Raw genomic sequence first — 25,071 nt, 5'->3', positions numbered from 1 at the left:
GGCGGCGCCACCCAGCGTCAAGTTACCCGGCAGCTACGTGTGCAGTTAAAATGACAACTCCAGGCTGTCCACGTCAACACAGAAATACTCCAACATGGACACGGTGGCTCTGGTAAGGAATCATTATAATATATATCTAGACATCTAAATACAATGGCGTGTGTACTCGTGCTCGGTTTGAAACGAAGGGAGAGACTAAAACAAAGCTTGCTGAGAATGAAAGTGTTTGAGGCGTTCAATGAGGAATAACAATTATTTTTTAACCAAGAAAACTGACTTTGAATGCTTTGCTGCTTTAAATGTGAGAAATGCAAGATTTCCGACCGGTGACTTCAAAACTGAACACGTTTTTCATTAACAAAAGTGAAGAAGACAATTTGAGTTATCCTTGTCACAATTTGCTATTATTACAGCCTTTACATATTTTAATACGCATTTGTACTGCAGAGTTTTTTTTTTTCAGTTGATCGTAACGTCTTGACACCGAAGTTTCCACACATTGCCATAAAGTTGCGGTAGTGAAAAAACGATTCAAGTTAATATTCCAGGACATGCATTTGTATTTTAAAATCCAGTAAACTACAGATTAGGATCAAGTGGAATGGGAATGGACAAGTGATCTGCTGTAAAACCTTTATTTACAATTACCAAAACCATCGCTTTCTACCATCTAAGCGAGACTTCATGAGAGTGCCACGTCCCGTCCAGTCCGGTCCCGTCAAAAAGCGGTGTCGCTGGCAGGCCTGTAGTCGGAAAGAAGAGTTGTATTTAATGTTGGTACCCATTCAGAGAGCGTCACCCACACAAAGCTTACACCCAATTTTTTTTAAATACTTAATTTTTTTTTATATATCCGAGTGTGCGTATGTGAAGTTCTTGTAAGTGTAAATATACTAAATACATTTTGCTTAAGTAATAATATTTTTTAACTCATGTAAAGTTGTTATGCTGTGACTATAAAGTAAAAAAAAAGTGTAATTTAAAGGGCACACAGACTTTTTAACGGCTTTGTGCTTATATACCCCAACCATATTTACTGTATTGAATATATTTTCAGTTTGTGCTTTTTGCCATTGACCAACAAAAAAAGTGAAAAATCGTTAAAATAATTTTTCAGACAGTTGTAAATTAATTATAAGATGAGAGGGATAGAGAAACACACACTCCCACACCAACAGAGAGTTCATGTATGCAATATTTATTCTTGTATCCATCCTTCCATTTTCTGAGCTACATGTCTGGTTCAGAGACTGTCCCATCAGCAATGGGTAAAAAAGTTGGCTCCCTGCCATGGACTGGGTGGCAGTCCTTTATACGATACCCCCAGTTCCTCATTCCAAGCCAGTTTCAAATTACCGGTTAACCTAACATGCACATCTTTGGGATGAGGAAGAAAAACTGGTATACCCAGAGGAAATGTACATATTAATACAGGATGAGTGTTCAGGCTCCATAAAATTAGTGTCTGGGATTTGAACGTATGATCCTAGAGAAGGAGTAGTACCCACCATGCCACCTTATCTGTTCCTTTATGACACACCTAAATAGGGTCTAGAATCCTCAGGAGTGTGCGGTTTGTTTGGGAACTGTGGCTGCAAGCATTTGTTGTAACCAATTTCTCCAAAAAAAAAAAAAAAGTAGAAATTAGATGCTTTTTGTCCTCCCTGCGTGGAGTTTGCATGTTCTCCCCGTGTCTGCGTGGGTTTCCTCCGAGCGCTCTGGTTTCCTCCCACAGTCCAAAGACATGCAGGTTAGGTGGACTGGCGATTCTAAATTGTCCCTAGTGTGTGCTTGATGTGTGGGTGTGTTTGTGTGTGTCCTGCTGTGGGTTGGCACCCTGCCCAGGATTGGTTCCTGCCTTGTGCCCTGTGTTGGCTGGGATTGGCTCCAGCAGACCCCCCGTGACCCTGTGTTCGGATTCAGCAGGTTGGAAAATGGATGGATGGATGGATGGATAGATGCTTTTTGACTTATGATGCATTACATTTATTTAGACCTGCAGCATGAGAAATTTACATCTAGACTATATTTTACTGTTGTGGAAAAATCAATAAAACGGGCAGTGCAAGATAAGAAACTCTTGATCTCTTAACTTTTTGTTTTGAAAATGTTTTTATGAAAAGTAGCAGTGAGCATACATACTGTGCAAGTAAAAATGATACAGACTTAGTTAATTATCTATTTGCAGATTGCCTTTTGGTAAATAAAATGAAATTACACAAGAAAGCAAATTAAAATGAAGCAACACAGTTGAACTCTATGCGCTAAAAGTCAAGGCAGCATTAAGCGTCTTTCTCTGCCTAACTGTAAGGGAGCACAGTGCTAGATTGAGCTGATAGATTAAACAAGATGTTCAGTGAGCAACAAGGTTGACATCAAAGTAAGTAAAAAAACAAAAACAACCTATAACAAAACCCTCTTTCCAGAACCATTAACCCCGTGCAATTAGCCATTTTTAGAATTCATAAAATTAGTCAGTGGAGTTCAACCAGTATGCAGTGAAGGTGTTTCTGTTGAGATGAAGGAAAAGATGCACAGTTGATAGGTACTGGTACTACCAAAAATGTAACCATGAAGATGAAGGAGAATTTAATGCCAATCCAAGATTAAAAAAAAAAAAAAATCAGCTTTGTTTTAAATAGGTCCTTTATATGGTAAAAACATCATAAACTGTTTATCAAATAGTTATTTTGCAGTTTGTTTACAATATATTTGTTACACAGGAACACAAAAAGATTAAGTAACTTTCCTAGGGTTACACAATAAGTGTGACAGTGTTTGAGCCAGCAAGCATTTGACTTCTAGGTTCGAATCGCTAACCATTCGTCCAGTCCTTTAAAAGCACCAATCATCAAAACTGTAAAAAAAAAAAAAAATGAAAAAAGCTTGCAGGACCCTGAAAATCCTTTAAAGCTTAGTAAGGCCTACTGAAAAAAAAAAAAAAAACAACAACTAGAGAAGTATGGTGCAAATGTAAATGATACAGATCAGGGAACCATGACAAAATGTTTTTAGGCAAGAATTCAAGGAGGCCATCAAGAAGTTTTATGACATCCCTAAACAAACTACAGTCATCTACATGGAGGGGAGAAAAGTTTATACACAACAAGAATTTTCTAGATATATTGAAAATCCAGGGTTCATGTGAATATGGTAGAATGAAGGCTATTTTTGTACTCCAAGTAGGCCTTAATTTCTTTCAGTGTGCCAATAAGATTATGTAGTTTGATGAGAACTAAAATGATGTTTATTGCCTCAACTTTGAGTGCTATGTTTAGAATAAGTGCAGTACCACACATCAATCTGAGAACATCTTTGTAACATAATAGAAAGCAAAAAACACCAATGATTCCATTTTTTATTTTACAGAGAATATAAAAGTTTACATTTTCAAACCTGTCTGTTCTATTCTGTCAGGTGCAAGGTAGGAACCTGTCATGGACAGGAACTGCGTATTAAGCTAACATGCATATCATTTGTGAATTTCCCCTTGGGATTAATAAAGTATCTCTATCTATTAGAGAGTGACAGAAAAATCAGAGTATCCGTAGAAGAAGCCACACAGATACATGAGCAATGGGCAAGTTCCAAACAGACCGCAAGTGAATATGGATTTCAGCTCCATGATATTGAATCTGCGAGGCAGCAGTGCTAACCTCTATGCCATTTACTGTATATGCCCTGCACTGTCAATGGACTGACACCTTCTCCCGGGCTATTTCTCTTCTGTTGGCATAGGCTCCAACCTCCCATAAACTTAAATTAGATTAACTGTGTCTGAGGGCGTCCACTATAATATATACATAAATAAGGTAGTGAACAGCATTTGTTACAGAATGGACCTCTATATGTAGATGAATTCAGACAAAGCACATAATTTCATAATGTGGTAATAGTCTACATGATTGTTTAGCTTTCATTCTAAGTAAGTCTTTATTTTATTATTTTTTTGAATCAACTACTTCAGTATTGAATATAATTAAAATAAGATTTGTTTTTCCTCAAGTCTAACTTTTAATAACATTTTATTACAATAAATAATTGCCTAAAAGTCAGACATAGTGGCAAGAATTGGCAGGTTAAGATTGTGTAAAGTGTCCAAACTAACACTGTGTGACTTGAATGTATGCACAGGTATGCTGTTTGATGGACTGGTACTATCCAGAGCAGGTTCCTTCCTGACTAGAGGATCTACTCTGGATAGTCTGACTCTGAATCAAATTAAAGATGTATGCCATGTATGACTAACTAGTCAAAGAACTTTGAACATGTCAAGTGAGACAAGCTTCTCTCTTACAGGTTGGGATATGACACTTCTTTCAGGCTCAAGTTCTGTGATACACTCAGGCTCTGGGTTTGTAAGAAGTCAGTGCATGACAGAACTTTTGCTTGGAAGGACCATACATCAAAACTCATAAATGAAGAAATAAAGGGCTGGGTAGACCAAGTCCTGGCTTCAGACATCATAGTACAAATGGATTAAAATTGTTCTCTCGGTTTATTCTCTAATTGGTATACTGTACATGTGCATGTTTAATTGTGCATCATAAGAGGTGGACGGTTTGTTGTTTCTTCTTTGAGTTTAACAATTGCATGTTAAATACTGGAAAAGTCAGTGTGTAACTCTCATTTGTATATAAGTATCTCTTATAAAGAATCAGTATGTAACTGTCATGTGTGAAGAAATCTCTCTTTGCATATGTGCATTGGTACTTTGTGTAAATATACAATACTTGGAGATCAAAGTTTTTATGTGTTATTGTACATAAGGGTTAATGTGGGCCTGATTTACACTTCTAATCAGTGTTTATTTTTTTGTCATCAGCAGCACCAACAAAAACATCTGTTTAGTTTTTGACAGATATGAATAGGTGACTTCAAGTGAAGGATCTAGACTGTGATGTGACAGATGTGTTGATGATCTAACAGTTTAGGCGACATAAGGTTTTTCTACTTCAGTTTATGCTGTACACATGCCATTTAAATTTGGTTATTGCTCAGCTTGGTTCATCATGGTTATTGGCTTACTTAGTTTTTGCAGTATCATCACAGATTGTTTAAGTGTATGGCATGTGAAATACATAATGATTATTAATACAGAAAACATTGTCTGAAGATAAATGCACTAATGAAAAAAGTGAGCAGTAAAAGAAATTTGTGCTTTAGGTCCTTCCTCATTTGGCACATGTGCTGTAATTTATACACCAAAGTGTTCTCTGTAGAGACATTACAGTGCAAGGAGCAGAACAAAATAGGGAGTTAGGAGGAATGTAGTGAGCCCAAGTGTGTAAACGGAGTATTGTACAGTGTGAGAATTCAGTAATGTTGTTGTAAAATTAGCTTGCTTGGTCTTTGCTGTTGTTTTGACATTTTGGGAGAAGTACATTAAGACTTTCTTTTTGCTATATACAGTAACTGTCAGATGTGTGCAGGGGAAGGAGGTTTTGTGTTTCCTTTTTAGTTTGATGGATTTTTTTTCTTTGAAACAGAAATGTGACTTTTTTTTGCCCATATGAGTATAATCTTTGACTGAATTGTGTGCAACTGTTATGTGTTTTGTTCTCTTAAATAAAATTAAAAAAAAACTCATTATACAGTGGAACCTTGGGTCACGAACGTCTCTGAACACGTACAAATCGGGATACGACCAAAAAGTTTGCCAAACTTTTGCATCTGTTCACGACCACACACTCGGGTGACGAACAAGCCAGTTTCCCTTCCGGTTCGTACACGCCGATGATTTCCGCACATGTTCAGTCTCTCCCTGTGATTTCGCTGTGAACTCTTTATGCTCTATTTCGTTTCCCTTCCGGTTTGTATGCGCCGGTGATTTACGCATGTGTTCAGTCTTTCCATGTACCTGTACAGTACTTTGTTCTCGGTCAGCCGTGCATCGCGCAGAGGGACTTTACCTCAAAACTGTAATCTCCTCTCCACCCAGTTCCTCCTCACTTCCTTCATGCCAGAACTCGACTCATGCAAGGTTAGTTTTTGTATAAATTGCAGATTTTTCAAATGTTCATTTTTTTTTTCCCTGTGCTTAAACCTCATTTAAAAAAAGTGTTTACAGCAATCAGTTTGTAAGGCTATCAGCGTGAACTCCTGCAATGTTACTTTCTTGGTTGTTTATGGTTGGTTTTTAAATAAAGTTTGGATTTGTTCAAATGTTCCTTTTTGTCCCTGTGCTTAAAACTCATTAAAAAAAAGTGTTTACAGTGATCGGTTTGTAAGGCTATAGCGTGAACTCTTGCAATGTTAGTTTTCTCTGTTCAAAGTTTTCTCAGTGTTATTCAATGTTTTTACATTTAGTTTACTATTACACTGTGCATTCTATGGTATAATTAACTATTTTTGTGCTTAAAAATCTTTAAAAAAATATATATTTACATTCAGCTTGTACGGTCCGGAACGGATTACAGTAATTGTATTTACATAAATCCTATGGGGCGAAATTGCTTCGGGTCACGGCCAAATCGGGTGACCCGAGGTTCCACTGTATGTCCTGATGTAAACAAACTGCAAAAATACCAAAATATACTTACAGTAATATTAATGAATGTTATTTTGTTAAGTGTGCTTTCTATTTGTTATTAGTCATGTTAGCAAAGACTTGATCACAAACAGTATCATTAATGGGGACAGACTTAAAATCTAGCAGTTCACTGCAATGGACTGGCACCCTGTCCTAAGTTTGTTCCTGTCTTGTGCCCTGTGCTAGCTGAGATAAGCTCCAGCACTGCCTGTGACCTTGCTCAGGACTAAGTGGGTTAGAAAATGATTTGACTGACAGACTAATGGAAAAAATAAAAGGCTATCTGCAGGAAATATTTTAAAGATGCATTAATGTTATACTTGTGCAGCTACTCATCAAAACTCACCAACTTTTAACTGTTTTTTATGAAGCTACTCTCAAGTAAAATATGATACTGGAGGTCAAGCTACTGGTTCACAATTGGCTAGGCAAGGTACTTGAGTAGAAAAATTACTATTGTCCTCTATAAAATACACAGTTTTACTCTGTAAAATGAGAATATTTTTGAAGAGTAAAGCATAGCAACCAGGTTGCAGAAAGTGATTTTGGTAAATTGAAAGAAAAGAGTGAATTTGACATCAACTTAGGAATTAATTTTTAAACACAATGGAGTGAGATGTTATTATGCAGCTTCAGTAATATTTTATTTGAGACTGGGGTACTTAACTCGGGTCCTGGAGGTCCGCAGTTGCTGCAGGCTTTTGCTGTAATCAAATTTTTAATTAGAACCCACTTATTTATTACTAAAGCAATAGGTTTTTTGGGCTTAGTGTTAGTTAACTAATTTGTTACAATTCAGAACTCTTAATTGCTTATTTCAAACAGCTGCATTCAGGTTTTAATTGTTGTCTGTTTTTGTAACCAGCCATCAGTTAATAAGGAGAGACAAATAAGATAGGAACCACAAGCTCTCCAGCTAATGTGCTTCCATTTAAACCTGTGTACAAGCATCAGGAAGGGTCTGTGTTAATTAAATGATTTGAAATAAACAAGAGAGCAGGGAAGGACCAAGAGGTACAAATCTGTTCCAGACCACAAAACATATAGATAATGTTCTCAGAAAACAAAAAAAACGTACATTGTGCTAAAGATTTGTCTTGAAAGAATGAAAGCACTGACACGTCATATAATTAAATATCAAGTTTCATTGTCTGCTAGGACTGGCTTTTTAATCACAAAACTGGTTGGAATGAAAACCTTCACCCGCTGAGGACGTCCATGAGTGGAATTGAGTACACCTGCTATAGACCATACAGTATGTATGAATGACATTTACAAGAGAATACAACTTCAGTGACTTTTTTCTTATTGTCTGATATTTTTGTCATTGTATGTGACATGCATGACCACATGAAGTTCTCATTTTGGCATAATAAAGTGTACTGTGATCTTCACTTCCCCCCACTGTAAATTTAAGCACTTTTGAAAAATGACCATATTAGTGAACACATCTCTTTATTTAATGAAACATTTTATATAAGCATAGGTTTTTGTCCAGGTCCTTGTCGGTTTAACAAATTCCTCTCTCTAACTATTCTGTCTCAGGGTTTTATTTCTGCATAAGGAGAGCGTTTTGATAGTAGGAAAATGTGTAGTATTTATAGGGCAAAGGTACTTATTTCTACTGGATTGTTCTAAGTCATATAAAAATCTTCGTATTCAATGTTCAGTCAAACATATACCACATAACAACAGCACAATGTTAAAGGTGACATAGAATAATGAGCAAAATGTTTTTCAGCAGTCCTCAGGGTTTGCCTGGTATTGTTAGCCCAGGTTGCTGGAGAGTTGTAACATAAGGAGCCTAAATTGACCAACTACTTCCATCAATCATTGGATCATGACTTTTAGAAATCTCAACAAACTCTTTGTCACCATTACCAAAAGGAGCATAATTCTAAAGAAATGAAGTGGCAAGTTCTTGCAGAAAATCAGTGAGTTCCTAGCATCTGAACACCACATCCTTTAGAGCACTAATTACCTTTCTTTTTACTCATCTAACAATTTAGGCAGACATGCAAGGCTAGTAAGCAGCAACATCCACTTCCAACAAGCAGGTGTCTTCTTTGAGTGTGGTGGACTGTCTCCAGGTTAAAAAGCGATGTACTGTATAGCCAGTTCATTACTATGTCCGTCAAACCCTAATATAGACTGGAACTTCTGAGTTGCTCAGAATTTCACCAGTTTTAACTGGGTGTAAAGACCAGATTAAACAAAACAACAAAAATAATAATATATTATAATAATATATTAAAAATAATAATAGATTATATTATAGATTATAGAAAATAATAGATTATATTAAATATTAAAATTTTGTGCCAATTCCAGTCATGGATCATAGCTGTCATTAGAAAATCTGCTGTTGTTTTCAAAATGATACTAAATAGTAACCAGAATTAATTGTGCATTAAGTGAACTCAGAGGGGTAAGTTGTAGTTTTAATAGGCAAATGAAGGGAGATCTGACAGAGGCCAGAGGGTAGGGAATGGGGGGAAAAAAATAAAAGCTTATATAAAATATATAATATCTAAAATATATAAAAGACAAGCAGAACCCTTCTCATCATAGCAGTGTCAGAAACTACATCCCTACCTTTCAAGTTTGTGGTTAGGTTTCAAAGGAGTCTGTTAACAGAGAGGGACACCTTAAGAATGATTGTTTTAATTTGAAACTCTACCACTTACATGGTAAGATGTAGAAAACAGAGCTCCAATTTACTACCATGCTTCTTATATTATTAAGAAGAGAGCATCCTTTGTGAAAGTCTAAAAGGAAACATGCCATTGTGATTGTGTGTGTGTGTGAAACAACTTTTATGCGAAATATGGGATGAGAATATAGATAGACAGATAGATACTTTATTAATCCCAAGGGTTATACAGCAGAGATGTGTTTGCCATATCATGTATGTGACCAATATGAAGGGGTGAGTGTGGTTGTGTTAATGGATGATTTTCATTGTAGTAACATTTGAGTGTGTCTTTGTGCAATTCTAGCCCCTGGCTGTTTTAAAAATGTCTTTAAGTTAGTATAATATTGACCCTTGAGCACTTTAAAGCAAGGCTCCCCAACGTCTGTCTTAAAGGGCTATAGTGGCTTCAGGTTTTGTTCCAACTCAGTTGATTAATTAGAAGCCAATAATAGAATGTATTTACTTTTATGGCATATTAGTGTTTTCTTTTTGACACATCAGGCCATTTTAATATTGTAGATTTTTCCTCTCTAAGGATATCATGCATTTTTTTATAGTCTAGGGCAGATTAGTAACTCTTAATCCTTCACCCTTTTCTCTTTGATTTTCTTTACAAATATCTTATTGAAGCAGATATTCATGTTGAGCACAGCCAGGTGTGAATGAGACCAAGTTTGAAGGTGAACATTTTGGCTCCTTTGTCATTTAAATCACAGGTGTCGAACTCCAGGCCTGGAGGGCCGTAGTGGCTGCAGGTTTTCATTCTAACCATCTTCTTCATTAGTGACTAGTTTTTGCTGCTAATTAACGTCTTTTGCTTTAGTTTTTAATTAATTTGACTTGGGCCCCTTAGTTGTATCTTTTTTTAATTAGCAGCCAAACAATAATGAGACACAAAAAGAGCCGCCACATGACCAGCTCACCTGTGCCCATCGCACCATATCTGAAAATAAAGAAAGGTGATGGTCTCGGTATGGTTGATCTCTTAGCTCATCAAATCATTTTGACGAACAGAAAATCAACAGTTTTGGAAATGTCTGCTGTGGCAGAATGAGAGCAGCAACAGGCCACAAAATTAAATAACTGGCTTAATCAACAGCAAGAATCAGCTTCTCATTAATAGACTGGTTGGAGTGAAATTGGTTGGTGTTTGAAATCCCAGTTTAGCTGCTCATCTGTTGGCTCGTTTCACGTCTCATTTCTGTTTGGCTGCCATTTCATGAAGAAGCAAATCAATTCAGAGGACTGAATCCTTAAAATCAGAGCTATTAAAATGAAGGGAAAAGAAGTTAATTAGCAGTGAAAACTGGTCACTGATTAGGAAAAGGGTTAGAAAGAAAACCTTCAGCCACTGCGGCTCTCCAGACCTGAAGTTTGACACTCCTGATTTAAATTGCATCGTTGGCTAACAAAACAAGAAACAACTAAGACTGGAAATGTACCAGTTTAAAACAAAATGTTATTAATGTAGGTGTTTAGAGTTCAAGCAAGCAAGTTTGAGCAACAGTTGCTTAAATAGCAGTAACTGGCTTTGAATTAAGAAACTGGGTTGGATCAAAATCTGCAGGCACCATGTTACTCTAGGACCAAACATGAGGACCCCTGCTGTAAAGCATCCGGCTTTGCCCTGCAGGCCTCTTCTGGCAACATCATTAATCTTGAGTCTAGTAAGTAGGCTGCTGCAGACCATACAGAAGGCCTGAGCATTAACATGCAGGAGTTGCTTTAATTTATCGTAATATTTGTCAATCAGAAATTGACAGTATTTATCATTCCTGTCACTGGCATCATAGGAGCACTACTTTGTGAAGAATGTGGTATTTCTCAGTGGTGATGTAAAGCTCCAGGGTGTCTGTCTATGGTGATGTGCACCATTTGATAAGACCTGTAGTCCAAGCCAGGCTATATTTCTCATTGCAATGCATTAGTAATTTGACTTTTTTGACTTTCATTTCCAGGAGCCTTCACTTTACACGGTCAAAGCTGTCTTCATACTGGACAACGATGGCACACGCCTGCTGGCCAAGGTACTGTATAACTTCATGAAGGCCTGTGTGGAAAGGTTAGATAAGGCTGGGGCTGAGCAGAAAACTGCTGTGGTAATGCCACATTTCTTTATTGTAGGCATGCCTTTATATTGAAGTTGGATCTCTGTTGTTAATGGTTGGGAACTAAGCTCTTGAAATATGTTATACCAACATAGCTACTAGTAAAGTATTTCTGCTCTGATGTGTACTTAATGACCTGCAATCTAAGACGATGAGAGTTATGACTGTTATTTCCTCCCGGAGCACAAGGGATCATCGACCTGGCTGCTTAGTGAGGAGTGGAGTTCTACAGTATCTACAGGGTTTCATTGCTGTCATTCTTTTTAATTCCTATTGGAAATGGAATCCCCATCTTAATTATACCTCCTGCTTCAATTTTTACTGTGTTTACTGAATGAGCCCTCTGAAATAGTTAACATTTAAGACATTTTGTGGAATACAATCAGTTAATTCTTTGATGTTCTAATTAATATTGTCCTTTAGTGTATTTCTGAACTGAAGTGACATTTAAAGCTAATGTTCTTTTGAGCAGTGACACAAGTGGGAATGAAGGCTACGCTGGTGTCTTGTGCATTTATTGCATTGGCTAATTCGAGCAGTGCTTTTATTGTTGTGTCACCAATGAAGAATGCTACATAAAGTGAAGGCTAATTGAAGGTTTTTAAAATAGGTCACAAAGGAAGTGCATATGAATGGAGCTATTCGAAATAAATCTGGCTAAGTGTGTAAGGTGCTTTAAGGTAATATAACCTGTGTAAAATACTATAAATAAAGATTGCTGGTATTGGTACATTACTGTAATGCTTACAGATAAAGGTAGTATACAATAATGGTTTATTGAGATAATTTTAGTAACTGTAAACTGCCTGTGTCTTAAATGTCACACATGTATTCATCTCAGTCACACTTCATATTCTGGATACATTTTTGAAAGCACAAGCTGAATATTAAAACAAAAAAATAAAGCAAGCGTTTTTTGTCTGTTCATTCATTTAAAAGTAGGAATATCAGTTCTTTTGTGACTTTCCTAGTGTTGAGGACCAGTATGGCAGAAGCTACCAATAAAGTAAACCAAAAAGAAACAGACCAATGGATTCAATGTCACTTTCAATAATTTCTGCTGTGCTTCTGCGTCTGTCTCTTTACAGTACTATGATCCTGATTTATTTCCATCCATGAAGGAGCAGAAAAATTTTGAAAAGAATGTTTACAACAAAACACACAAAACTGACAGTAAGTTAGACGAATATATTCTACTATAAACTCTCATGCATTTGTGTTTATCTCACCGTCTATTTCCTGTAGATAGCTGGTTGGTAACTGGTGGTCTTCTTTCTCCACAGGTGAGATTGCCTTCCTAGAGGGAATGACTATTGTGTATAAAAGCAGTATTGACCTTTTCTTCTATGTGGTGGGCAGTGCCCAGGAAAATGAGGTACTTCCTAAAACAAGGCAAATAATATGTTTTTTTTTAATAATATTGCCAGTAAAATGAAAACATGAATGAAAAATGAAACAAAACACTTTTACATTCTCAAATCAACATAAAAAAATTCAGGGTAACAAGGGATCAAAAAACCATCCCAGAAACATAAGGCAGGAAACAACACTGGATGGGGTACCAGTCTATTGCAAAGTCCATTCGTGCACACACTGACAAAGGGATAATTTAGAATTTAGACTAAAGTAAAATTAATGTCTTTTGGGATGAAGCAGGAAGTATAAAGTATGTAGAAGAAAAATGTACACAGACCCAAGGAGATCTTGCATAATTCAAATTGCATTTCCCCAGTAAAATACAACTCCAGTAGAAATTGAAATGGGAATCTTAATATTGAACGGATAAGTGATCTTTGAGAGGTCACCTAATCAGAATATGGTTTGTACTGAGTATCAAGAAAATAAGTCAGAATGAAATTTGATGTAGGAACAAGCAATGTATACATGCAACATTATTAGAGGGGCAGCATGGTGGCGCAGTGGAAGCACTGCTGCTTCCCAGTAAGGAGATAAGGGTTCGCATCCCAGGTTCTTCCTGCGTGGAGTTTACATGTTTTCCCTGTGTCTGCATGGGTTTCCTCTGGGTGCTCCAGTTTCTTCCCACAGTCCAAAGACATTTAGGTTAGGTGAATTGGTGATCCTAAACTGGCACTAGTGTGTGGTTGGGTTGGATGGGTTTGCATGTGTGTTTGTTCATCCTACGATGGACTGGCACCTGGTCCAGGGTTTGTTCCTACCTTGTGCCCTATGCTAGCTGGAATAGGGTCCAACAGACCCCTGCAACCTTGTTCAGGACTAAGCTGGTTACAAAATGACGGGCTGACATTATTAGAGCTACAGGTGGCTGAAAGAAGCAGTTGAATTTTGCAGCCATCTTTGCCACCCTGAAATTGTCTGGAGTAGTCGGGCAGGAAATGGGAATGGGTAATTCACCTAAATAATGAAAAAACAGGATGAAATCATTTTAGTCATAATGCTCACTAGACCTTATTGTAGGAAATATTTATTTTATATAACCACTTTCTGTAGTGGGTCACTCAATGATTAAGAGTCCAGTTTCATAGCTGCATTTGATGGCAACACTTTAGAATAGAGAGCTACCCAGTTGTATCAACACTTCTTAAATTTCCAATTTTATCAGTCTTCTTTACAAAGCTCAGGTAACAACACTTTCGTACTAGAGGGTATCAATAGCATATGTTCTGCATAGTAGTAAGTTACTAATACTGTAGATACATCATAGTAAGTCCTTGTGTCCCCAGTTTTAAACTGTTCCCCAGGTGATAGGGATAGTATCCGAAGCTGGTCACTGTCTATACACAGTACATTAACCTATGCTTTTTTTCACTTTCATACTTCAGTTTCTCTTTCATACCTGAATTACATTCATGTGAAGTTAAATGGGAATGTTACTGAATATGGGTATATGTGTTGTTACGTGCTGTGATGGACTGGTACCCCAACTACAGTTGATTTCTGTTATCTATACAATTGATTAAACTTTATTTTATAGCTCAATTAACAAGTTGTACTATCAGAAGATGGCTTCACAGTGTAAGAAGATTACAATACATTAATAAACAGAAATATTGAGCAGCAAATGAGAAAGTAAAATGCAAAAGGTATTGGCTGACACCAAAATGATGTTGGAAGTTTATTTAACACTTTTCATATACCATTTATCAAAGGTAAAAGTTCAAATTCAGGAAATGGTGCAAAACAGCAAAGAAGGGGTTACCTTTCAGTAGTGATCACTATCCTATAGTCCTTTAAAAGTGCAGAATTATAGTTCAATTGTGTACACACACATACACTTTTTATGTTTAGGACACTGGTAAATGAAATGACACATTCAGGGTCATATACAGTAGTGAGTAATTTAATGTGTAAGCTTGTAGGTTACAGTTCAGTGCCTTGGTGTTTAGGGGCTACATTATGCGCTTTTTCATTACATGAATTCTTGTGATAAGGACAAAAAAATCATAAAGAATTCACTCACATAACTTTGTGTTTCTATGGGGATCAGTGACAGATATTCATGATACAAAAATCACAATCAGACATTAATAATGTTTTTCATTACTTTGATGTGACCCTGACTTGGATGTGAAAAGGTTGTACTGATAATAACAAGTCCAATGAATCAGTTCTCTAATAAATAGTACTTGCCTCAGAAGGTCATAGCTTTTAAATATGCCTAGTTGTTAGCAGAGGTACAGTGTGCATCTTCATTAATTAGGGATGTCCTTGTGCTGCTGTAACATCATCATCTTTTCTCTTCCAGTTGATGCTAATGTCGGTGCTGAACTGTCTCTTTGATTCCCTGAGCCAGATGTTGAGGTGAGTATCTAATACACACTGAAACATGCCATGTATCTGGCTCTCTGCAGGCCTAAACAATGGCAAGTGCTTTCCAGTAGTTCATGCACATATTTATGTTGGGACAAATTTGAAGGTACTGTATACTGTAGCAGATAATAAGAGATCTGTATATTAATAACTGCTGAACATGCACAAACACTCTTGTAAGTGCTTATGAATGAAGCAGCAGTTTAAAAAATAAATCTAATAATTGAAAGTTGTGAAAGTCAAGAATAAAAACAAAAAGCACATTGATTTTGTTTTTCTTTTTTATGTTCTGTTAAGGAAAGCCTTAGGTATAATGAGAAAGCTGACAAAAGCTATCCAGGCTGAGTAGTATGCATGGTGATCATGCTGTCCTCACTATAACTTCTAATATGCATTTACTCAAAAATAGGTATAGATTCAGGAAAGACAGCAGCAGACAATTCCAGAGAGAAAGCAAAAAAGAACTATGAGGGTTGAGGCCATGTGAATTATTCACAATACTGGATTAACTTTAATTTTCAAAGCTCTGTTCAATCCAATTTATGATCATATGGCAGGAACCACCTTATGTGGGGTGTCAGTCCATCATATAACACACTCATACAAGCACACACACTTACTTATACCAGGGTAATTTTGAGTCACCAATTAACCCTAACTTGCATGTACTTTTCTAATATATTTACATTAGCAATTCCTTAGGCAATCTTGCCTTTAATGTTTGAGTACTGTGAATTGTTTAAATTTGTGCTTTATGAATAATGATTGGTCCAAAGACATGCAGGTTAGGTGCATTGGTGATTCTAAATTGTCCCTAGTGTGTGCTTGGTGTGTGTGTGTGTACGTGCCCTGCCCAGGGTTTGTTTCCTGCCTTGCACCCTGTGTTGGCTGGGTTTGGCTCCAGCAGACCCCCGTGACTCTGTAGTTAGGATATAGCGGGTTGGATAATGGATGGATGGAATAATGATTGACTTTACCCTGCTTGCAGCAGAGCTCCTTGTGTGAATCGAACTATAACTGTACTTCTGTGCTGTCAGGATTGCAAAGAAGCTGTTATTGGCTGCTGGTAGAAGTTAAGTATGTTAAGCACATTCTGTATACAGTATGTTTAGATGGGATACTTCTTTAGTGATCATGTCACTTGTATATTTTTTTCAAAAAGCATTTTTGGTCCCCAACACTTTTCTAAGTGAAATAAAAGCATCACAGAAGATGCAAATATGATCTTCTTCTTCTTCTTTTGGCTGTTCCTGTTAGGGGTTGCCACAGCGTATTATCTTTTTCCATATCCTCCTGTCCTCTGAATCTTGCTCTGTTACACCCATCACCTGCGTGTCCTCTCTCATCACATCCATAAACCTCCTCTTAGGCCTTCCTCTTTTCCTCTTGCCTGGCAGCTCTATCCTTAGCATCCTTTTCCCAATATACCCAACATCTCTCCTCAACACATGTCCAAACCAATGCAATCTCACCTCTTTGACTTTGTCTCCAAACTGTCGAACCTGAGCGGACCCTCTATTTATCTTCATTTCTCTCCTCTGTAGAGCATATCTGCACCTCTCCAAGGTCTCCTCAACCTGCTCCCTGCTCTCGCTACAGATCACAATGACCCTTTAGACCCAACTGAATATCGCCTTTCAAAAGGCACAGTAAAATAAAGCTACACCATTTGAAAATCAAAAAATGATCAACAGCAACCAACAACTTGATTATGGCAAAAAAAAATGTGTCTCATTTACATCCCTAGAATTTAAGGTACGCTACAGATCAATACACAGTCAAGCATGTACACAAGCCCACATTAATACTATAGTATGTGTTATGGGCTTGTTGTCTCAGTTATGTGTCAGAGTACACCATGGGAATGAGCTGGAGCTTTTGAAAAGAGTGGAGGTTCCCTGTGCTCTAGAAAAAAAACATAAATATTAAGTCCACTTCGAAAAGTAAAAAAGCAGGAGCTGATGTATTGTTTTTGGAAATTTTTTTTTTTTTTTTTATAATTAATCTTTGCCTACTTTTCTTTTACAAAGGCTTACTGATACAGTTCTTTGCTAGCTCCCCCTTTGTATGATTACAACTGTGTTTGCATGAATATCTTGGTGCATATATCTCACTTACTATGATTAACAGATTGAGCCTATTTGGCAGTAAGCTCTGTCTTTGTCTAACATGGCAGTCCTATTATATAGCGCATTTCTGCTCCTCAGACAAGTTTGTAGTTTAATGACAATGATATCCCTTTATTCTTTTATGCTCTGTAATTTGTATCAATAAACCCCTCCCTTCTTTATGGCAGAATCTGCAGTGTTTACTTGACAGATTCCAGTAGAGGATAATAACATTCATTTAGATTTATTTATTTAGATAGTTTATATTGAAAAAAACATCTTCAAATAAAAGGACATTTATAAATGAACCAATGGTGTGTTTAAGTGACTCAGTACTCAGTGTCACACACTAAGTTAGAGAAGGGGACCTTTTTATGTTGATGTTCATTGTTCATTATTGATTCATAAATACTAACTCATTTTTTGGTGTTTTGTGTTATATTGTTCTTTATCGATCCTTTATTATTCTTCTTTGTTATTCTATGTTTCATTGTTTTTTATTGATTCATTATTACTATATTATTCTTTTGTATTCTGCATTTTATTGTTCCTTATTGATTCTTTATTGTCTCATTCATTTTTCATTCTAATAAGAAGTACTGTATAGCACTGGTTGCCATGTTCCATTCAATGGATGTTGCAATTTTAAATCCTTGAAACAGTGTTTGTTGTGCCAATGGGAGAAAAGACACAAAAGCTCATTTATGCCTGAAAGTGCAGATTTCTGTCTTGAAATGGGAACTTTCTTGGATACTAATTCTGTCTTACTTTCAAACCTTCCCCAGAAAAAACATAGAAAAACGGTCAGTGATGGAAAATCTAGATGGAGTCTTCCTTGTGGTCGATGAGGTCATTGATGGAGGGTATGGGAATATTTTTTTAGAACATGAAGATAGCATTGCACACATAAATAAAACAGATTAAAATAAAGATTAGTTGATTTATTAATTAATAAGTGTCTTGGAGGATGTGTTTTTCCCCTCACTGCCCCTGGAATCTATCTTGGCTCCTGACTTAAAGTGCATGCCTTCTATAGAGAGTTTGCATGTTCTGCCTATGTTTGAGTGACTTTTCTGGTGGGACTCTGGTTCCGCCTGCAGTCCTAAGATATACCAGCCAGGGTGGTGATTAATTTGGCAATGTCCTTTTAATATGTTTTAATCAGATTAGTATGATGGACTACATGAATACTCACAAGTAGTATCAATTCTATGAATTTAAAGTCTTAACATTAATGCTTGTTTTAATAAAAAATAAGAATACTGTGAGCACAGGAATTACCAATGTCAAAGTCACCTGTAGAAGGCAGCTGTAAATGATTATGCTTGTCTGTCAATCAGTTTTTTATATAGCAACCTTTACAGAACAATCTTTTCAGAGTGAGCACTATCTCAAAGTACTGTATGTTGAAAATCAGTCATTAATTTATACTCACCCTTCACAGAAGTCTATATAACCATGAATTTTTAAACATCAATCACTTTTTATACAGCCTTCATCACAGTAAGCATCAATGTAATATATATAGTGAGTGCCGTCATGAATGTGATATATACTGTAGCTATATGACACCTTTTACAGTGAGCACTTAGAAAAATCAATCTTTACATAATGCTTAACATAGTGAGAACTACTGCAAACTAATTTACCATTTATTTTATTTACTGTATCTGATATATTAATGTGTATAAATTATAGATCACAAGTGCATAACATAATTGCTTTCTTGTTTCAACTTAGTGATGAAGACTGACCCAGCAACCTTGTTCTGTACACTTCTCTTTACTCGCTAGTCCAGATTGCCTTAAAAAAAGAAAAACAAACCTTTAATATCATCCTGCTTTTCCATAATAAACACAATTTCAAAGTGTACTTTCAATTCACATGTTCTATGTATTATTGTTTGGATTATGAGCTGCCTTAGACTAATAATAATAATTAATTAATTAATGGAAAGGTACAAAATAAGTATTTATATAATTCTAAATTTAAAGACTTGGAAGGATAAGTGACTTAGTCAAAGACAATGGTAGGAACCTTATGCTTAATTGTTTCTGAGAGAATTATCACATTTTAATTTTGAGTTTTCTTTGCTCACAAAAGAGTCATTCTGGAGAGTGATCCTCAGCAGGTTATCCAGAAGATTAATTTTAGGGTAAGTAAATAAACATTTTCTTTTGTTATTAATATGGCCTGCACACTAGAGACGTAGCCTGATGGGAGAACTGCCCATTGGTTTGCTATAATTTAAGTTTTTATTGACTGCATGTCACATTTTAATTCTCCCGTTTAGCTTCAGTCCTTGCAACCTCATCTGAGGAATAGATAGCCTTTCACCAATTATACTCAAAGCAATAATCTTCATAGCAAAAATAATAAATACACTCTACATTCAAGGTAGATTATCTACGTCTATATGATGCAAAAGGAGCCTTATTCTCTAGGGGAATAAAAGCTGTTGCAGTGTGCAAGTTTTCATAAATTCAGTTTTATTTTATTTTCAGAACATGCAAACCCCGTAGGCTTGCTATAGATATTCCTTGAAATCCCCAAGGAAAAAATAGACCGTGATGATCAAAGGACACGGGGGTTGGGTGTTAAAATTGTATAAAAACAACAGTTTGTTGGGTTTAAAATGAGTAGATAAATCATACCACAGGAATCTGAACATTTTTGTGTGCACAGTAATCAAAAAGAATTAAGAGACTTGGACCACATTTTCCTGTTTGCTCACCCTCATCTTTTTCACTTCCACCACTGGTGAATAAAGAGACGTCTGCCCCTTAATGCTGCAGTATCATTTGCAAGGCATTCAGTGTAATTGCTGCATGCTGCCTAACCATGGATGCATGTCTGCCATCTGTTTAGTTGCTTGACTTTGTGTGTGAAAGGCGGAAGGCAATGAAGTGCTTTTTCTTTCCTTAATTTGTTCTCCTTCTTCCTCTCTCTGCCACATTTTTCTTTGTTTCTTCTCATTCATTCTCCCCTACCCGTTCTGTGGCGTAGACCCTGCCTGAGCCGGCCTATGGCTTCGTTCTCTTTGACTATATCACGGGTAACACTGAGCAGCAGGGAGACAAGAGCCAGAAAAAATAAAGGGGGGGAAGGACACCAGTTCAGGTAACTCTGCATGCAGTAAAGAACTGCATTTGGATTACAGTATATTTTTTTATTTCAGGTGCACTTCTAGACTAGACTGTTTTTTAAAGGCCTACTTTTACATTAAAGGTGGCAAGAAGAACAATTAAAGTAAAGAAAGCAAGTGTGCTGACTATATGAGATATTATGTACATGATGGAACTATGCTATTGGTGCTTGTGATCAATTCTCATTAATTGCTTTATCTTGAACAGGTTGATGACAGCCCCCTGTCAGAACAGAGTGTGTCTCAGGTTAGTCTTCCATATATACCATTAGAAGCACCTGGATATCAAGTACAAGTTTAAGCTCCTTGTCATCACACTGGGAAGCAGTGTGATCTGGCTGTTGAACCACTGAACCCGAAAAGATCACAGTTTAAAAACTGATTTCTTTGTCAGTTTTACAGCAATAGCTACATTTTTCTGGTTTAGAAAACTAAATCTACATTTCTGCACTTACTAAATGTAGCACATTCATGAGCTTCAGGTGTTTGGTGGCCAGATTCTTTCAATTTATTAGTATGAAGAATTCCTCAAAACAAACTTCTCACACAAATACATATCTTTGAAATGTGAAAGCGGATAAACGTTAAGCTTTAGGCCGATTATTCATCGATAGAAATACTGAGTCTTCCTTCATGGGGTATAGAAGTCAAAAAACAAAAAGCGGTCTGCAGCAACACCTACTGGGCGATAGTTGAAACTGCTCTTTTAGATTAGATGCAGTGTGTTGCCAAACGAGTGATTTGAGTAGAATCAGTTGAGCGTGGGGTCCCTCAATTAAACAGTATACCTTATTGTATTTTATTTTATTTTCTGTTTCAGGTTTTGCAGTCGGCGAAAGAGCAGATCAAGTGGTCCATACTGAAATAGGACTGTGGTGGCCGACATAGTCCTTTAGAAACGGACACAAAAGCAAACTTACATGCATTTTTTTTTTTTTTTTTTTGCCAATAGTGTTTTTATCTGGACTCCTTGGACCTTTCATTATTTATTTTGATAACGAAAATAAGAGTCTGCCAAAAACGAAATGCTTTATCTCCCGCTATTTGCAAGACACAAACATCTTATTCTATTTATATCACAGTGTTTACATTAAAATGAATGACGATGCTACAAAATTCCTGAATTTCAGTTAAAAAAAAAAAGTCAAACTTATGTTTTAGTCAAAGTAATGTAAAGAGAGCGGCTCAATTATTGCAATTGTTTCGTTTGTGGATCAATACAGTAGATACGGACTTTGGTGAATTGTCAGTCTTGTTGAAAGGAACAGCCATTCAGACGTGCTGACGAAAAGGAAATTTTAATAACATAGAACTGTAAAGGGATTGTTTAAACGAATGCATGTCGCGTTGTATTAATCAGTTCAATACATCTGTGCCAGCGATCAAACGTCTACTGGGGTCCACTGTCTGATCCACAGTCGCGATAATTTTGTTTTTTTATTAAGATGACAACAAAAAAGGCCAAAAATCAAATAATGCAAATTCCACGATGTACAAACTCAGACTGACTGAGATATATTTACTACACTATATCTGTGCATTTAATTGCATCATTACAATTTTCACCTGCATGTCACGTCGACCACCCTGTTTTCGAAAAAGCTTTCTTTTTATGCTTAAAAATGTGAACTCTTACCGCGAGCTGCAGTGCTTCGAGACTTGCAAAGATTTCATAATTCGTATTATATTTCAATACATTTTTTCCCAGTTTTGAAGGATTTTTGTAAAAATGTAAATGCAACCAGTCTCCAAAGATCGGTTAGTGCAGCAATAACAACAACAATAATAATAATAATAGTAAAATTTTGTAAAACGTATGTAGATCGCAGTTGGTGAAACAACTAACTAAGCATTATACTTTTATCTGTATGCCACATCTGATAAACTCAAAAAGGGTCTTGGGAAGTCCGAGGCTTTTCCGGCAGCATCGCACTGGACGGCGTGCTGGTCACCACATCGCAGGACACACCAGCACGCACACCCTCACTAATTTTTGAATATTCGTCAAATTCGAATTAAAGCCATGTCTGTAATTTCTGAATGAAAATGTGTCCAGTGCAGAAATGGACGACAGGCAGCAGTTCAGTACAATTCCACTTTCACACGAGTCAAGGCACACGTATGTAAATTAATTCTGCATCTATAGATCCAGGACTTTTACTAATGAAGTAGTTTTATAATGGCTCCAGTATATTAGTTGACCACTTGTCGTAGTCAGTAGAAAAACTAGCGGAGCAAAGTGTGTAGCTTTAAATGTAATTTAACGAAAGAAATATATTTATTATGGCCCAATGTGACTTCTTTTAAAAAATAGTATTGTTTACTGCTGATGTTAACATTGACTTATAAAGGTGTATATACAGTGATTTTGTGCAGTTTCGAGTGTGTATTTTATATTTTGCAGTGTTTTACTGAAGGATGAAATGAAAGCGTATTTTCTAAATACATATAAATTGCAAATATAAATTGTAATACCTGAAAATATTTAACAGCTGTAAAATTTAAATATCAACCAGTTTGAGTTTAAATATTTATTTCAGTTAATAAAGACCTCGTTTAGTCAATTGATTTGTTTGTGCTTTTTTAAATTTATACTAATTTATTTTTACAGGCCTCACTACAAAATCGACTTCGAAAAATTGATGATGACATGTTATTCTCTTCTAAAGTATTTGAAAATGTAAAGGAAATGAGTCATATTTTAAAAACGTAATTGAACAAATGCGCCAAGCGTCATTCGGGCAAATCTGATTGGCGAATGTATATTAAATATTCATGAGCTCTGCATAGTGAATGGAAGTTGGAAGTAAATTAAGGCTTTAGCAAAAGCAACTGTGAAAACGATGTTACTTAAATATGAAAATCTAGAAGACAAGACTATTATGTTGCATCATGTCGTGTGCATATATAGAAAAAAAATGCATTTTTTAAATAATTGGACCATATGCTGTAATTACTGCACACTGCAGTTTGGGACTACAGCAGAAATACGAAGCAGTTGCTATTATACTTTCAAAATTCAATCCATCCGCCATAAAACTTAACACTGAAGTGAAAGCGTGTTGTGGATCTTTACCTCCTGACCAAATTAGGAAAAGTCAGATCCTTAGAAATATGCAATAAATCAGATGAACCAAATCTATGTATTTGGTTGTGTATATATCAGCTAATAATGGAAAGAGGGCGCTTGTTACGCCTTTGGTTGGATAGAAACAAATCTTTTAATTGGTGTCAGTATTTGTCATTAGGTTTAAAGAATGTTTTCATTCTTCGATAAATCAGGATCATTTGAGGTTTTATTTAGATCATTTATTTAATTCCAGGAGGACGTATTTGCCTAATAAATTATACATAGTGAGTGCGTAGTCGGCTGATTGCAGTAAAGTAAACATTCTTGTAGCCTTCCTCATGATCCCAAATGTATACAAACACTATTTTCCTGGTACTGTTGTTTCTTAATGCACATTTAAGTCTCTGCTAGACAAAATATACCGATATACATTTGTGGGATTAAATGAAGGCTTACATTAAAAGGTTTATTTTGGGTAGAATGTTGGTTGTTGTTTGTTTAACATACACATTGTGACATACGAACAATATTACAATTGTAGACTTTTCTTATTTTAGTTACAAAGATCAGGAACTCGACCTGGAGGGGACGCCGGTTAATCGGAAAGCAACGTAACCGTCTGGAAATGCCAGTCAAACTCGCCAGCGCGTATTCAATGTAGTCACATACATAAAATATGTAGTCATTCCCACGCATACACATGGAGACCGGAGATTCAAACCTCAAACGTCACGAGTGTGTGTGGGAAGTATTACTGAAATCTACTAATATTAGTAGATTTACAGAGTTTTATTATGAATTACTTATTATTGTATTATTTATTTGAATTATTCGTCGTGTTATTTGTCTTCTTCTTCTTCTTATTATTGTTATTCGCAAATAGGCTATAAGAATGTGTAAATAATGAAGGCCAACAATTTTGAGCACTTGCGAGATTGTACCTAAGTGCACTGTGCCATTGTGACATTCTTTTGTGTTAATAAAATCAACAAAGCTATTGTAATAATCATTATCTGTATGTCTTTTTCCATACGAACAAACTGTAAACCTACTATATGTATTTGTTTTGTTTTTTTTTTTTTTAATCAAAAACGTTCAATGGTGCAGTTTGAATAAGATGAAAGAGCTGAGCCCTGTTACTGGGAATAATAAATATAGCATAATAAATAAATAAACTTTCTAATAAATAGAGCTTAATAAATAAATCATCATCCTCTTTATCCTAAAAGCTATCTTCTGTGCCTTCTTGGAAACAGATGTGATGGATCTTGCAAAGCAAAATAGTTTTAGGTTAGGCCTCATGAAGTTACTTAAGAAAAGCTTTAACTCCACCGTTTTATTTAATTTCATTGTTTAAGAGGAACGCTTTAGTAATGGTCTTGAAAGAAACACATAGGCACACACACACACACACATTATACTGTGTGTACTATCTATCTATCTATCTATCTATCTATCTATCTATCTATCTATCTATCTATCTATCTATCTATCTATCTATATAATTAAAATCCAATTTATAAGCTATAGCTTCTCCAACCATCCTGCATGATTGAATCAAATTATTATCTGAAAAATGTATTTTAGTCCTAATAGCATATATTGAGCAAAGACCGAAGCGTTC

The 25,071-nt window shown here is 36.1% G+C and overlaps 1 protein-coding gene across 2 annotated transcripts; it reads left to right on the top strand.

Annotated features, from left to right (window-relative positions):
• On the top strand, positions 1-23,961 carry copz2 (COPI coat complex subunit zeta 2). 2 transcript variants are annotated; one of them, XR_003718403.2, is made up of 10 exons: positions 1-112; positions 11,186-11,254; positions 12,424-12,508; positions 12,619-12,710; positions 15,060-15,115; positions 18,018-18,095; positions 19,336-19,387; positions 20,239-20,352; positions 20,586-20,624; positions 21,198-23,961. XR_003718403.2 is itself a non-coding variant. In XM_028819913.2 (9 exons), exons 1-9 carry the CDS (start codon positions 95-97, stop codon positions 21,243-21,245), a joined length of 537 nt encoding a protein of 178 aa, XP_028675746.1. In that variant the 5' UTR covers positions 1-94; the 3' UTR covers positions 21,246-23,961. The 2 variants fall into 2 exon arrangements, 1 of the variants encoding a protein (XP_028675746.1); XM_028819913.2 differs by lacking the exon at positions 20,239-20,352.
• The last annotated feature ends 1,110 nt before the right edge of the window (positions 23,962-25,071 follow it).

Source organism: Erpetoichthys calabaricus, chromosome 14 (genome assembly GCF_900747795.2).
Source record: "Erpetoichthys calabaricus chromosome 14, fErpCal1.3, whole genome shotgun sequence".
Lineage (NCBI taxonomy): Eukaryota > Metazoa > Chordata > Cladistia > Polypteriformes > Polypteridae > Erpetoichthys > Erpetoichthys calabaricus.
This window is presented reverse-complemented; position numbering and strand designations above follow the sequence as displayed.